The 13,861-nt window shown below is 41.7% G+C and overlaps 1 protein-coding gene across 3 annotated transcripts in view; it reads left to right on the plus strand.

Moving 5' to 3' along the window:
- NSF (N-ethylmaleimide sensitive factor, vesicle fusing ATPase) overlaps window positions 1-13,861 on the plus strand; it is a 187,067-nt gene that overhangs the window by 56,678 nt on the left and 116,528 nt on the right. For all 3 annotated transcript variants that reach the window (XM_073325854.2, XM_073325855.2, XM_073325853.2), the window contains exons 5-7: window positions 244-410; window positions 1,600-1,707; window positions 9,945-10,020. In XM_073325854.2, coding sequence (XP_073181955.1) covers window positions 244-410; window positions 1,600-1,707; window positions 9,945-10,020 — 351 coding nt within the window. The remainder of the gene's footprint in view (window positions 1-243; window positions 411-1,599; window positions 1,708-9,944; window positions 10,021-13,861) is intronic.

Raw genomic sequence — 13,861 nt, forward strand, 5'->3', positions numbered from 1 at the left:
CAAGTAGACTGAATTTTTGCAAAGAACCAGATAATTATTATCATAGAAATAAATTCTTATATTGTAATTGGCATTTTTCAAGTGTGGGGTGAAATGTTTTCTGTGAATCACACTTGCTAGGCTATAGTAGTGGTGTTCCCTTATATAGCTGGGAGAGTGTACAATCCAGTTTATAGCATGTTAGGTGCATTGTCAAGGTTATACTGGGTTTTCACCATGCTGAAATATGTGGGGTTTTTCCAGTCTCTCCATACACTTTCGACAAGACCAAGCAGTGCATCGGCACTATGACAATTGAGATAGACTTTTTGCAGAAGAAGAGCATTGATGCCAACCCGTATGATACAGACAAGATGGCAGCTGAATTCATCCAGCAGTTCAACAGCCTGGCTTTCTCAGTCGGACAGCAGGTGTGTGAATTCATTGCTATAGTTTCCATCACTTCCATTCAACTCTAGTGAGGTGACAAATATCATACTGTTGGTAGGTTCTGTATTATGAAATATTAAGGAATGTTTAACCAAACTGTTTGTATTGCTGAGCATTTCCATCACTTTGAGCAGAGGGCGTGTCTCACTATCAGAGACGGTCTATAACAATAAGTGCTTCATTGTCTGTAGGGACAACCTGAGTAAAGTGGTACAAAACCTGAGTTTTCCATAGCCCTCCCCGTAAAGAAAATCAAAGCCTTATGAGATCTGGGTTCTGGTGCCAACTTGGTCACAGATTTTGGGTCAAATTCAGACTTGATGTAACTGGATGTAATTCTTGTATGACTCTGGGCAAGTCACTTAATCTCTTTGTGCCTCAGTTTCTCGGAAGTAAAATAGGAACATTAGCAGGTCTTGGAAGGTGGTTGAGACTTAATCTATTGATTTTAAAGCACTTTGAGATCATCAGGTGTAAGGTTCCATAGAGTTGCAAACATTTATTATTATTTTAAGGTATTGGTTTAAATGTTATCTGTTATAAGTGTTGGACCAAGGGTCTGTTATGTCCTTGAGGAGATAATGGCTTTTAGGAAGCCTTACTGCTTGCTAGTAAGGGTCTCTTGATAATACCTCAAGCACAGGGAGGCAGCTGTGGCCCCTGTGGACTGAGCACATGGTTGGCAGTTATGCAGTCTGTAAAATCTTCCTGCAAACAGTAAGCTTTACTGTTTGCTACTGTGCTCTACTCCATACCGAAGAGAGGACAGTGGTCATAGCATCAGAGAACTTCTGTAATAAACTAATCTGCAGATAAGGATATTCTAAACTATCTTTTCCACAAAATATAGGTCAATGGTTTTCTGCAGTTCCCCCCAACCCGTTGCCTGTGATCTTTTATAAGAGACATAACTGTAGGCCAGTTTTAAATTTGACCATCTTTGAAGAATTTAATTGCAAAAGGTGAAATGTTGTTTTGTTCTGTAGAGTAGGATTTTAATTCTCTCGACTAGTGACAGGAGTGGGCTACTTCTTTTTCAGTCAACTATCTGCTTAAGATTTTGTCTTCCCTCAAATCCTGTTCCTGTTCCTCCTACTCTACTCCCATTGAAGTCCTAGCATCTTTTGAACAAGTTAAATTAATGGTTTTCTTCTTTACCTCCTTCCACAGCTTGTGTTCAGTTTCAATGATAAACTTTTTGGCCTGTTGGTGAAGGATATTGAAGCCATGGATCCCAGCATTCTCAAAGGGGAGCCTGGCACAAGCAAGAAACAAAAGGTAGGTGGAATTCATGCTAGGAACTAATCCCAAAGGACATGGGTCTTATTCTCTTCTCATGCTCATCAACTTTACTGACATGCTTGGAATGGAAATGCACAATTAATGTTTCCAAACAACTTAACTCTTATTTGTAGTGATACCAGAAGGGGAAAAAAAAAGAAAGAAACTATCATTCTTCTTGGCGTTCTCAGCCATATGTTATTCCTGGTGGAATTTGGTGCCACTGCGCATGCACAGGTTTCTTTGCTTCCCCACAGAAAAATGACTTCTGATGGGGAAGCAAAGAGAACCTGCAAGCAATGTTCCTTCTCACCCATAGCCTTCTCTTTGTTAAGCTAAATAGATTGAACTCCTGGAATTTAACACTAATCCTTTAATCATTCTTGTGGCTCTTCTCTGAACCCTCTCCAATTTATCAACATCCTTCTTGAACTGTGGACACCAGAACTGGATGCAGTAGTCCAGCAGCAGTCTCACCGGGGCCTACTTTTCCCCCTGGTTTATTCCTCTCAGGATCACATAGCCTTTTTAGCCACAGAGTCACACTGGAAGCTTGGATTCAGCTGATTATTCTCCATTCCCCACCCCTCCCAAATCTTTTTCAGTCACTCCTTCCCAGAACATAAGAATGGCCATACGGGGTTAGACCAAAGGCCCATCTAGCCCAGTATCCTGTCTTCCGACAGTGGCCAGTGCCAGGTGCCCCAGAGGGAATGAACAGAACAGATAATCATCAAGTGATCCATCCCCTGTTGCTCATTCCCAGCTTCTGGCAAAGAGCCATTGATGGACCTATGCTCCGTGAACTTATCTAGTTCTTTTCTGAACCCTGTTATGGTCTTGGTCTTTACAACATCCTCTGGCAAGGAGTTCTCAGAGGTAGTGGCACAGATGAGATGAAATGGTTATGCTATTTCCCCATGCTTGGACAATTGGCTGCTGATGGGCAGATCCAGTCAGGAGATCCAGTCAGTAACCATCTTTTTACGCAGTCTCCTTGCATCCTTGGGAGTCTGCATAAACAAAGAAAAGTCCTCTATAGGCTAGATTCAGTTTCAGCAAGGATCTACCTCCTGATGGAGAGGTTCCATGCCATGACTAATTATACCTGAATCACAATCAGGGTCTGTCTTTCTCTACTAAGTCTCATGTACCTCTGTAATGCTGTTTGCCAGACCCCATCTCCATTGTCTGCAGGATTGGCTTAGGTCTGTTTACTCTTTAGGCAGAACCAACATGATTACTAAAGTAACAGTTCCTGTCAAGTTCTCAGCCTCTTTTGTTTGGTGGACAAAACTGGTTCTGATGCGTGGGAGTACCTTTTGTCTCACTCGCAGCCAACATGACCATCATCATCAGATGCGTCCCCCATAGCATGGAGAGCCTCTATGGGCACTCATACTGTGCAAGGCATTTGGACCCTTAGAGAAGTCAGGATGCATAGACCTTCTAGAGCTGAGAGCAGTCTGCCTCGCCTGCAATGCATTCCTCCCACTGATTCCTTCCAGCTACTTTCAAATGATGTCAGACAACATGCTGATTTTCTTCTACATAAACAAAATGGATGGGGCAAGATCCCTTCCTCTTTGTGTAGAGGCAGTCAGCTTATGGAACTGGTGCATCAGGAGCTGCATAACACTCCTGGTAACATACCTTCTGAGGGCACAGAGCTCTCTGGTGGACAATATCAGCAGACACTTCTCCCTAGACCACGGATGGGAGTTACACAATTCCATCCTGAGCGAGATATTCACCCAGTGGGTAATGCCATCCTGAGACCTTTTTGCTTCCCAAGCAAACAAGAAATTCAACCTATATTGCTCCAGAGCAGCTCTGGGCAGGGACTCCAAAGGCGACACCCTTCTCTCCTGGACAAACCATCTGAAGTATGCCTTTCTTCCCATTCCAGTACTACCACCAGTACTGAGATGAGTCACAGCAAAGCTTGAGTCATTCTCATTGTGCCCAATTGGCCCAGACACTTTTGGTTTCCAGACATTCTGTGAATGTCAACCCAACCTTCCATCAGCATCTATCTGATCCTTCCCGGATCTGTTGACTGAGGAGAACAGCATAACTAGACACCCCCAATCCGGACCCCCTCCAGCTCACGCCTGGTGTTTGGATGGGTGTCAAACTTAAAACATTCAAGTTCAGAGAACATCCAGTCCACTCTCAGCCAGAGCAGAAGATACTCCATTAGAAGATGGTAAATGGAGACACATTTCCACCTGCATGCAACAGAACCCTTTTTGTTCTGCGGCTGTGGGTCTTCCTGCTATTCTTGACCATGTCCTTCCTCTCAAGATATTGGGCTTTTTTGTTCGCTTTCTGTGGGTTCACCTAGCAGCAATCAGCACTTTTCATCCTCTATTTGAAGACTATACTATTTTTTTCCTCATCCCACAACAGTCACATTCCTGAGAGGTCTGATTAGAGCCTTTCCATCAGTTATGAACCCAGCACCAAATGGGGACCTCAAGCTTGTACTTTCCACATTTAAGACTTCCCTCTGAACTCTGCCTCTTGTACCATGTCCTGCCTCTCTGTGAAGGTTGGCTTCCTAGTCACCTTTACTTCTGCTAGAAGGGTTAGTGAAATATGAGCTCTCATGGCAGATCCTCTGTCATGTTTTAGGGTTCAACCCAGACCAGTCAGAGGTTGTGCTTTAAAATATGTGGCTGCTGTAGCTCCCTGTGTCAAGGTTCCTCCCCCACTCTGAACTCTAGGGTACAGATGTGGGGACCTGCATGAAAAACCTCCTAAGCTTATCTTTACCAGCTTAGGTCAAAACTTCCCCAAGGTACAAAATATTCCACCCTTTGTCCTTGGATTGGCCGCTACCACCACCAAACTAATACTGGTTACTGGGGAAGAGCTATTTGGACACGCCTTTCCCCCCAAAATACTTCCCAAAACCTTGCACCCCACTTCCGGGACAAGGTTTGGTAAAAAGCCTCACCAATTTGCCTAGGTGACTACAGACCCAGACCCTTGGATCTTAAGAACAATGAACAATCCTCCCAACACTTGCACCCCCCCTTTCCTGGGAAATGTTGGATAAAAAGCCTCACCAATTTGCATAGGTGACCACAGACCCAAACCCTTGGATCTGAGAACAATGAAAAAGCATTCAGTTTTCTTACAAGAAGACTTTTAATAAAAATAGAAGTAAATAGAAATAAAGAAATCCCCCCTGTAAAATCAGGATGGTAGATACCTTACAGGGTAATTAGATTCAAAACATAGAGAACCCCTCTAGGCAAAACCTTAAGTTACAAAAAAGATACACAGACAGAAATAGTTATTCTATTCAGCACAGTTCTTTTCTCAGCCATTTAAAGAAATCATAATCTAACACGTACCTAGCTAGATTACTTACTAAAAGTTCTAAGACTCCATTCCTGGTCTATCCCTGGCAAAGACAGCATATAGACAGCCACACAGACCCCTTTGTTTCTCTCCCTCCTCCCAGCTTTTGAAAGTATCCTGTCTCCTCATTGGTCATTTTGGTCAGGTGCCAGCGAGGTTACCTTTAGCTTCTTAACCCTTTACAGGTGAGAGGAGCTTTCCCCTGGCCAGGAGGGATTTCAAAGGGGTTTACCCTTCCCTTTATATTTATGACACCCTGTCTAGACACTCCCAGCCAACATACAAGCATGCACTGAATGTCTGTGTGTTGAGCAGCCCTGATTCAGCAACTCTCATTCCAGCAGCCTGCTTGTTACACCATAGCCGCTCTGGTAACCACACGCCTTGGTTAGGATGAGCCAAGTGGCCCCAACACAGCCCCAATCCTGAATTTCCCCAAAACCATTTGCCCTGAAATGTCCATCCCTCTCCTGAAAAATTCAGAGTCGTAATAAGGTCCATTGCTCCTTTAAAGAGAGAAAAGCACAGTAGCTAGTTGCTTTAGCTGGAGTTAATAATCATTTTAATCAAACCACAGTACTAGACTGATTTAGAATAAAAATAAAATAAGTTTATTTAATTGAAAAGAGATGTTAAGTGAGTTCAGGTGTAGGGGATAAACAGAAATGATTTAAAACAAATAAAAGTGAAAAATGCTTTCTAGTGACTAAGACTTAATAAAACTGCAGTCCTGGTTCAAGGTAAGCTTCTTACACCACCACTATGGTTAGGATCTCTCACAAAGTCCCAAGTCTCTGCTCCTTCATCATCTTAGGTGAAAGATAACTCGGGGTTCTTTGTTCCTCTCTTTTATAGTCCAGTAAACTTTTTAAATATATCTTCATAAAGTCTGGTGCCTCTGCTGTGAAGAAAGGTGCCATGGAGTTTGAAGGGGAAGGTTCCATGCTGGTTTCTTCCCTGTGGCGCTTTCTACAATGCAAATTGATCTGTCTTTGCAGCTTCTGATATGCCAGTGAATGGTCACTTGACTGCGATTGCCTGTTGTCTGTGATTGCACCTGGATGGAGGAGTCTGCCTTTCCACACTTTAGTCCCATAATTTCTTCATATTTGTACAGTCCTTTGGATGTTTACCGTACATATACCACTCAAGATCAGGGTGTCATTGGTTTTCCAATGATACCTTACACAACACCTTTTATGATATAAGAGAATTGGGGTATACTGAATTGGTCAAGCTTGCTGAACCTCACTCCCTGATATCAGTGAGCCCCTTGCCCTCTGGCACCATGATGCTCTTAGAAACACACACACACGGTACACCATATTTAATAAGGAGAAGGTTTCTCTTTGTCTCCAGCCGAAATTCAAGTGTAGGGCAATCTCTGAGTTCCACATCAATCAGAATATTCACTTACCAGTTTTCTTTACTAAACTTTATGCTTCTGAGGAAGGGAAGAGACTTCCGTCTCTTGATGTCAAATGAGTTGTGGCCTTTTATCTGTAGAGAATGAAACCAATTAGAAGAACACCTAGACTTTTTGTTGCTATAGCAGAATGAAATCAGTGACAAGTATTATCTGCTCAAGGGCTGTCTAAGTGGATTTCTCCACATGTCCTCCTTTGCTACCAGTTGGGTCATCTCCCTTCCCCAGAAAAGGTAAATCCCTTCCCCATGCCACTAGAACACAGGCAACTTCAGCAGCATCACTTTAAGATGCACCTATTTTAGATATTGCACCTATTTCAGATAAACGCTGCTTGCTACAAATCTCTGGTCTCAAGCTCATGAAGTGCATGCATACCCACGTGTAGTATACAGATTGGGACCACACATCTCGAAGAACCTGAAAGCTATAGGTCAGTAACCTCCGTATGCAAGTTATCTGGACCTGCTGATTTAAAAATGTCATAAGTTTAGTAGCTTCAGTTTAACATCCTCCAGAGGTATTAATGGAATGGAAAGAGTGTTATTACTATATGATGAGACTATATCACAATGGAAAGAGGTAAGTAGCGGGGTCCCTCAGGATTCTGTACTGAGAATTATGCTATTCAACATATTCATAAATGATCTGGAAAAAGGAGTAGACAGTGAGGTGCCAAAGTTTGAGATGATATTAAATTATTCAAGATAGTTAAGTCCAGAGTTGACTGTGAAGAGTTACAAAGGGATCTCACAAAACTTGGTGACTGGGCAACAAAATGGCTGATAAAATTAAATGTTGATAAGTGTAAAGTAATGCACATTCAAAAGTATAATCCCAACTATACGTACAAAATGATTGGTTCTAAGTTAGCTGTTACCAACATTTTGGAGTCATTATGGATAGTTCTTTGTAAAATCTGCTAACAGAATGTTAGGAACTATTAGGAAAGAGATCACTAATAACACAGAAAATATCATAATGCCACTATATAAATCCATGATACTCCCACACCTTGAATACTGCGTGTACTTATGGTCGCCTCATCTCAAAAAAGATATATTAGAATTGGAAAAAGTACATAGAAGGGCAACAAAAACGATGATGGCTATGGAACAGCTTTCAAGTGAGGAGAGATTAAAAAGACTGGAGCTGTTCAATTTAGAAAAGAGACTAAGGGGGCGGGGAATATGATAAAGGTCTATAATATCATGAATTTTATGGAGAAAGTGAATAAGGAAGTGTTAGGTATCCATTCACATAAAAGAAGAATCTGGGGTCACCCAGTGAAATTAATAGGTAACAGGTTTAAAACAAACAAAAGAAAGCACCGTGGAACTCATTGCCATGGGATGTTGTGAAGGCCAAAAGTGTAAGTGGATTCAAAAAAGAATTAGATACGTTAATGGAGGATTGGTCCATTAATGTCTATTTTCCAGGATGGTCCAGGATACAAACCCATGCTCTGGGTGTCCCTAAATCTCTGACTGCCAGAAGCTGGGGCTGGATGACATAGGATGGGTCACTCAATAATTGCCCTGTTCTGTTCATTGCTTTGAAGCATCTGGCTCTGGCCACTGTTGGAAGACAAGACACTGGGCTAGATGGACTATTGGTCTTACCCACTGTGACCATGCTTATCTGTTTTTTCCCCCAAGTACAGAACAGAAATATTTATTGATCGCTTCTGCCTTTTCTGCAGTGTTGATAATTCTACCATTTTCATCTAATCATGGACCAATACCGTTGTTAGGATTCTTTTTATTCCTAAAGTATTTAAAAAACTTCTTATAGTCCTTAACTCTTCTGGATATAGATTTTTCCTTGTGTCCCTTTGCTTCCCTTATCAATTTTCTACAATTCCTAACTTCAGTTTTATATTCATTACTATCAGCTTCCTCTTTGTTCCATTTGTTACATATTATTTTTTAAATTTTTTGTAGCTGCGTTCACTTCCCCTCTAAACCAGGTTGGTTTTTTAATTAGTACAGCCTTCTTTCTCGATTGTGGGATGGTGGCTTTTTGGGCATCTATTAAGGTGTTTTTAAATGACTCACAATTATCATTCACATTTTTCTGATTTAATTCTTCCTTCCAGCTGATTTGGCTCATAATTGTTTTCAGTTTTGTGAAATTGGCCCTATTAAAGCACTAAGTTTATACAGTAATTCCTCACTTAAAGTCATCCTGGTAAATGTTGTTTCATTGTTACACTGCTGATCAATTAGGGAACATTCTCATTTAAAGTTGTGCAATGCTCCCTTACAGCGTCGTTTGGCAGCCGCCTGCTTTGTCCACTGCTTGCAGGAAGAGCAGCCCGTTGGAGCTAGCTAGTGGGAGCTTGGAACCAGGGTTGACCGGCAGCCCCCCTATCATCGCCCTGGTCCCATAAGTTCCCTGTGTGGCAGCCGTCCAGCAGGCTATCAATTGCCAGCAGTTCAGCTGTCCCTCCCTGCACTGCCATGTGCTGCTCCTGCCCTCTGCCTTGGAGTTGCTCCTGGGAGCCTCCTGCTTGCGGTGCTGGGGGGAAAAGCGGGGGGCTAATGTCAGGATGTCCCTCTCCCCCCTGCTCCTGCACCTCACTTACCCCATCTCCATGGGGGGGGCGGAACACATAACAGGGCTCAGGATGGAGGGAGCTTCCTGGCAGCAGCAGCTGCTCTCTCAGCTTGCTGATCTACTTAATAACGCAGTGTACTTAGAGTGGGGTCAGCTTACTTAAAGGGGCAATGCGCGTCTCTCTTTCTCTCACACAGACTGTGTGTCTCTATCTCTGTCTGCCATGCTGTCTCGCCTCCATCAATTCGTGATGCCTTGTAGAGTATGAGGCTACATTAACAATGAGTTAACCCTTGAGGGCTCAGCCAAAAGCTAGTTCATGATTTAGCAGTAAGGCATTCCCTGGGAAATATTCCACCCTCTGACTTCACCACCTCAGCCAAACTTCACAATCATGATCGCTGTGTACAGTATTCAATTGTTTGTTTAAAAGTTATACTGTGTGTGTGTGTGTAGTCTTGTCTGGTGAAAAAAATTTCCCTGGAACCTAACCCCCCCCATTTACATTAATTCTTATGGGGAAATTGGATTCGCTTAACATCGTTTCGCTTAAAGTTGCATTTTTCAGGAACATAACTACAACATTAAGTGAGCCGTTACTGTATGTGACTGGTATAGACTTTATTCTGCTTGCATATTATGAGTTTAAAAGATACGGCTACAGGGTGTCACTAAGAATAGTGTTAAGGAAGAATGAGAGGTGCCTCTAACATGACATAGTTAATATTTACTTCCAAACAAATCCCTTTTGCAATGGAGCTTGTTTGCTACTGTCTCTTGTCTCTGTTCGGAGACTTGCTAGGGAGCATCTAGAGAATAATAATTTGAAGTTGAGTCTGATATTAAGGTTTAATTATTTTTGTTTTCTTCCACACAGATTGATGTGGGTCTGGTTGTTGGAAATAGTCAAGTTGCGTTTGAAAAGGCTGAGAACTCCTCTCTCAATCTGATTGGTGAGTTCTTCCAAATCCAAGAAGCCATTCTGAACTGACCCCAGGAATGTAAATGGAACAGAATAACAACTGATCCAGTGTAGTATTGGAAGCTACTATTACTTTCCAGGGTAGTCATACAAGTCTTTATATCATAGTATTTGTAGCACCTACAGTAGAAGAAAGCCAACGGTCTTTGAGACTCTAAATGATAAGAGACAATTTAACTTCCCAGCTGTGGTAGCCTTCTAATCACACTATGCTTGTAGGCCTAATTTTCAGATGTGATAACAGCAGGTGCTGGCATTCAGCTCTAAAAATGGCTCTGATACGTAAACACTGAAGCTAACAAGCCTAACTAGTCTTTTTTTTATTTTTATTTTTACTTTAAATAATCTTGAATTGACTTTTCTCTGTTCACAACCGGAGGGGAGCAATTTTAATGAGAGTGACTTAAATCACTTAATTTAAAAAAAAAAAATCATGGATTTAAATCTGGTTGAGAGTTTAAAAAAGCTAACCTGAAAAAATTATGCTATTGAAACTTCAGATTAAAAATTATAATGAATTTAATTGCAAAAGCTATTATTTTTACATGCGCGACTGTTAAGGTGACTTATATGAATTTTACAAAACTGCTATAGCTAAAAACCCAAATATTGAAAATTAAGGCCCCTGATTCTGCAAATACTTAAGCAGGTATGTAACTTTACTCATGTGAATAGTCCCACTGACTTCAACGGGGATACTGATGTGCTAGAAGTTAAGCGTATGCATGAGTGTTTTCAGCACAAGGCACTAAAATTGTATTTTATTAACAAGTTTCTTAGTGATATAAAATGTGACTTCAGAGCAAAATTGCTTCAGCGTTAACAGTGAAAAATTATTTGGACTCTAAATTCATTAACACAGTTATTGTGTTTATACACGCAGGCCAAAATTTTCTAAACCAAAAGCTGAAAGTTAGGTTCCTAATGGCTTTTGAAAATCCCGTCCTGTACTGCCTTTGGAGTACAAGTCCTATTGAGTTTGGAGCAAAAGTCCCATTGTCTTCAAATTGCATACCCTAAGAAGAGTATGGCTGAAGCATTTCAGCTTTCTTGACTTGTGACAGTGGTGGTGGTAGTTGCAAATACAGTGCAGGGTATTTGTCTATCAATTTCGCACTGAGTTTGTTGTTTGCCCAATAAGGATGTTAATGAGGCTCAGGAGTTGTCTTTTAAAGGATAGTTGAGCATTTTAAGCATGGAATTTATTGGCAGAAAAAATTTATGTACAATCTGAAATTCTGCAAGCAATTAGGAAACTAAACAAGTTCAAAACATCCATTTTTACAATCTTAAATTACTAAATGGGAAGAAAGTAAAGAACTACCAAGATATAAATAAAATATCTGAATTAAATTAAATTTTTTTTTGCATCATGTGGATGAACGAGGTGCGTTTAGTTTGGCTCAAGTTCTGAAGCATCTAATTTTAATCTTGGTGATAGAAGAAAACAAAGACCTATGAATTCCAATATTTTTGAATTAATATTAAAAATTTGAATTAATAGGAGTTAATATTTTTGAAACTGTGAATTCACACACTAATCAGTGTTTGCTACATTGGCCAACGGACTATTGGCGTCTCAATACTACGGTGAGGGTGCTTTAGAAATGCATTTATTTATTGACTCTTGGAAGTATATCTGATGTATCAGATGATGTGTTAACTAGCTGGGACTAAAAATTCAAACTAATGTATCTCTGAAAATGATAGAGGAGATACTGGAATGTATATTAAATTACAAAAGGGAAAAAAAATCTGTTTAAAAGAACATTCAGGTTGCAAGATCAAACACTCAAAAGGTAGGAAATGCAAGAATTAAGGCTGCACAGGCCCTGAATTTGGCCCCCTTGTGTGTATGCATTCTGGTAATCCCTCTACAGGATACTTAGGGATACCTGTGAAATTAGGTGGTGATATTATCCTCATTTTACAGATGGGGAATTGATCACAGAAGTTAAAGCCAAACTTTTGAAGTGCCCACTAATTCTGGGTGCCCAGTTTGACGCTTAGAGCCTGATTTTTCAGAACATTTAGAATGTTCATAGCACATGATATTTTCAAAGCACAGCTCTGACTGGCTTAAACTGGAACACTGACTGCTTTGCACTTTTGTAAACCAGGCCCTAGGTGTCTCGAGTTTGGGGGCACCTAGAAAATGAGGCACACACAATTAGTGGCCACTTATGGAAAGTTTAGTTTGTGACTTGTTTGCCATCATCATCACTAGTTCCTAGGCTTCAGCAAAGCTTTTGACACGGTCTCCCACAGTATTCTTGCCAGCAAGTTAAAGAAGTATGGGCTGGATGAATGGACTCTAAGGTGGCTAGAAAGCTGGCTAGGTTGTCGGGCTCAACGGGTAGTGATCAATGGGTCCATGTCTAGTTGGCAGCTGGTATCAAGTGGAGTGCCCCAATGGTTGGTCCTGGGGCCAGTTTTGTTCAATATCTTCATTAACAATCTGGAGGATGGCGTGGATTGCACCCTCAGCAAGTTTGCCAATGACGCTAAACTGGGAGGAGAGGTAGATACGCTGGAGAGTAGGGATAGGATACAGAGGGCCCTAGACAAAACAGAGGATTGGGCCAAAAGAAATCTGATGAGGTTCAACAAGGACAAGTGCAGAGTCCTGCACTTAAGACGGAAGAATCCCATGCACCGCTACAGACTAGGGACCGAATGGCTTGGCAGCAGTTCTGCGGAAAAGGACCTAGGGGTTACAGTGGACGAGAAGCTGGATATGAGTCAACAGTGTGCCCTTGTTGCCAAGAAGGCCAATGGCATTTGGGGCTCTATAAGTAGGGGCATTGCTAGCAGATCGAGGGACGTGATCATTCCCCTCAATTCGACATTGGTGAGGCCTCATCTGGAGCCCTGTGTTCAGTTTTGGGCCCCACACGACAAGAAGGATGTGGAAAAAATTGGAAAGCATCCAGCGGAGGGCAACAAAAATGATTAGGGGACTGGACCACATGACCTATGGGGAGTGGCTGAGGGAACTGGGATTGTTTAGTCTGCGGAAGAGAAGAATGAGGGGGGATTTGATAGCTGCTTTCAAGTACCTGAAAGGGGGTTCCAAAGAGGATGGATCTAGACTATTCTCAGTGGTAGCAGATGACAGAACAAGGAGTAATGGTCTCGAGTTGCAGTGGGGGAGATTTAGGTTGGATATTAGGAAAAACTTTTTCACGAGGAGGGTGGTGAAGCACTGGAATGAGTTACCTAGGGAGGTGGTGGAATCTCCTTCCTTAGGGGTTTTTAAAGTCAGTCTTGAGAAAGCCCTGGCTGGGATGATTTAGTTGGGGATTGGTCCTGCTTTGAGCAGGGGGTTGGACTAGATGACCTCCTGAGGTCCCTTCCAACCCTGATATTCTATGATCATGTAGGTATTCTAGCAGAGGCGGGGATAGAAATTAGTTCTCTGGGGTGACATCCAACTTCCTTAACCATGAGACTGTCCTTTTCTCTTGCAGTCTCCTGCTTCATTCACTTCTGCACTTCACTTCATTCACTTCATACATTCCAACTTCTGCAACAAATGAAGTAGATGTCTAGGGAATACTTAGCCCTGCCTTGAGTGCAGGGGACTGGACTACATAACCTCTTGAAGTCCCTTCCAGTTCTATGATTCTGTGATGTATTACACTTAACCACCTCATACACTATAGAATAATTCTCTGAGCACTGAATAATGCAGGGGTCCTGTGGTGGGGAAAGAGTATGTGACCATGTAATTAAAGACTATATCATAAAGAATATATTTACAGTGGCTGAGTTAAAGTTGTGCAGGCAGTCACTACATATGTAATGTAGGA

This window comes from Lepidochelys kempii, chromosome 27 (genome assembly GCF_965140285.1).
Source record: "Lepidochelys kempii isolate rLepKem1 chromosome 27, rLepKem1.hap1, whole genome shotgun sequence".
NCBI classification, from domain to species: domain Eukaryota; kingdom Metazoa; phylum Chordata; order Testudines; family Cheloniidae; genus Lepidochelys; species Lepidochelys kempii.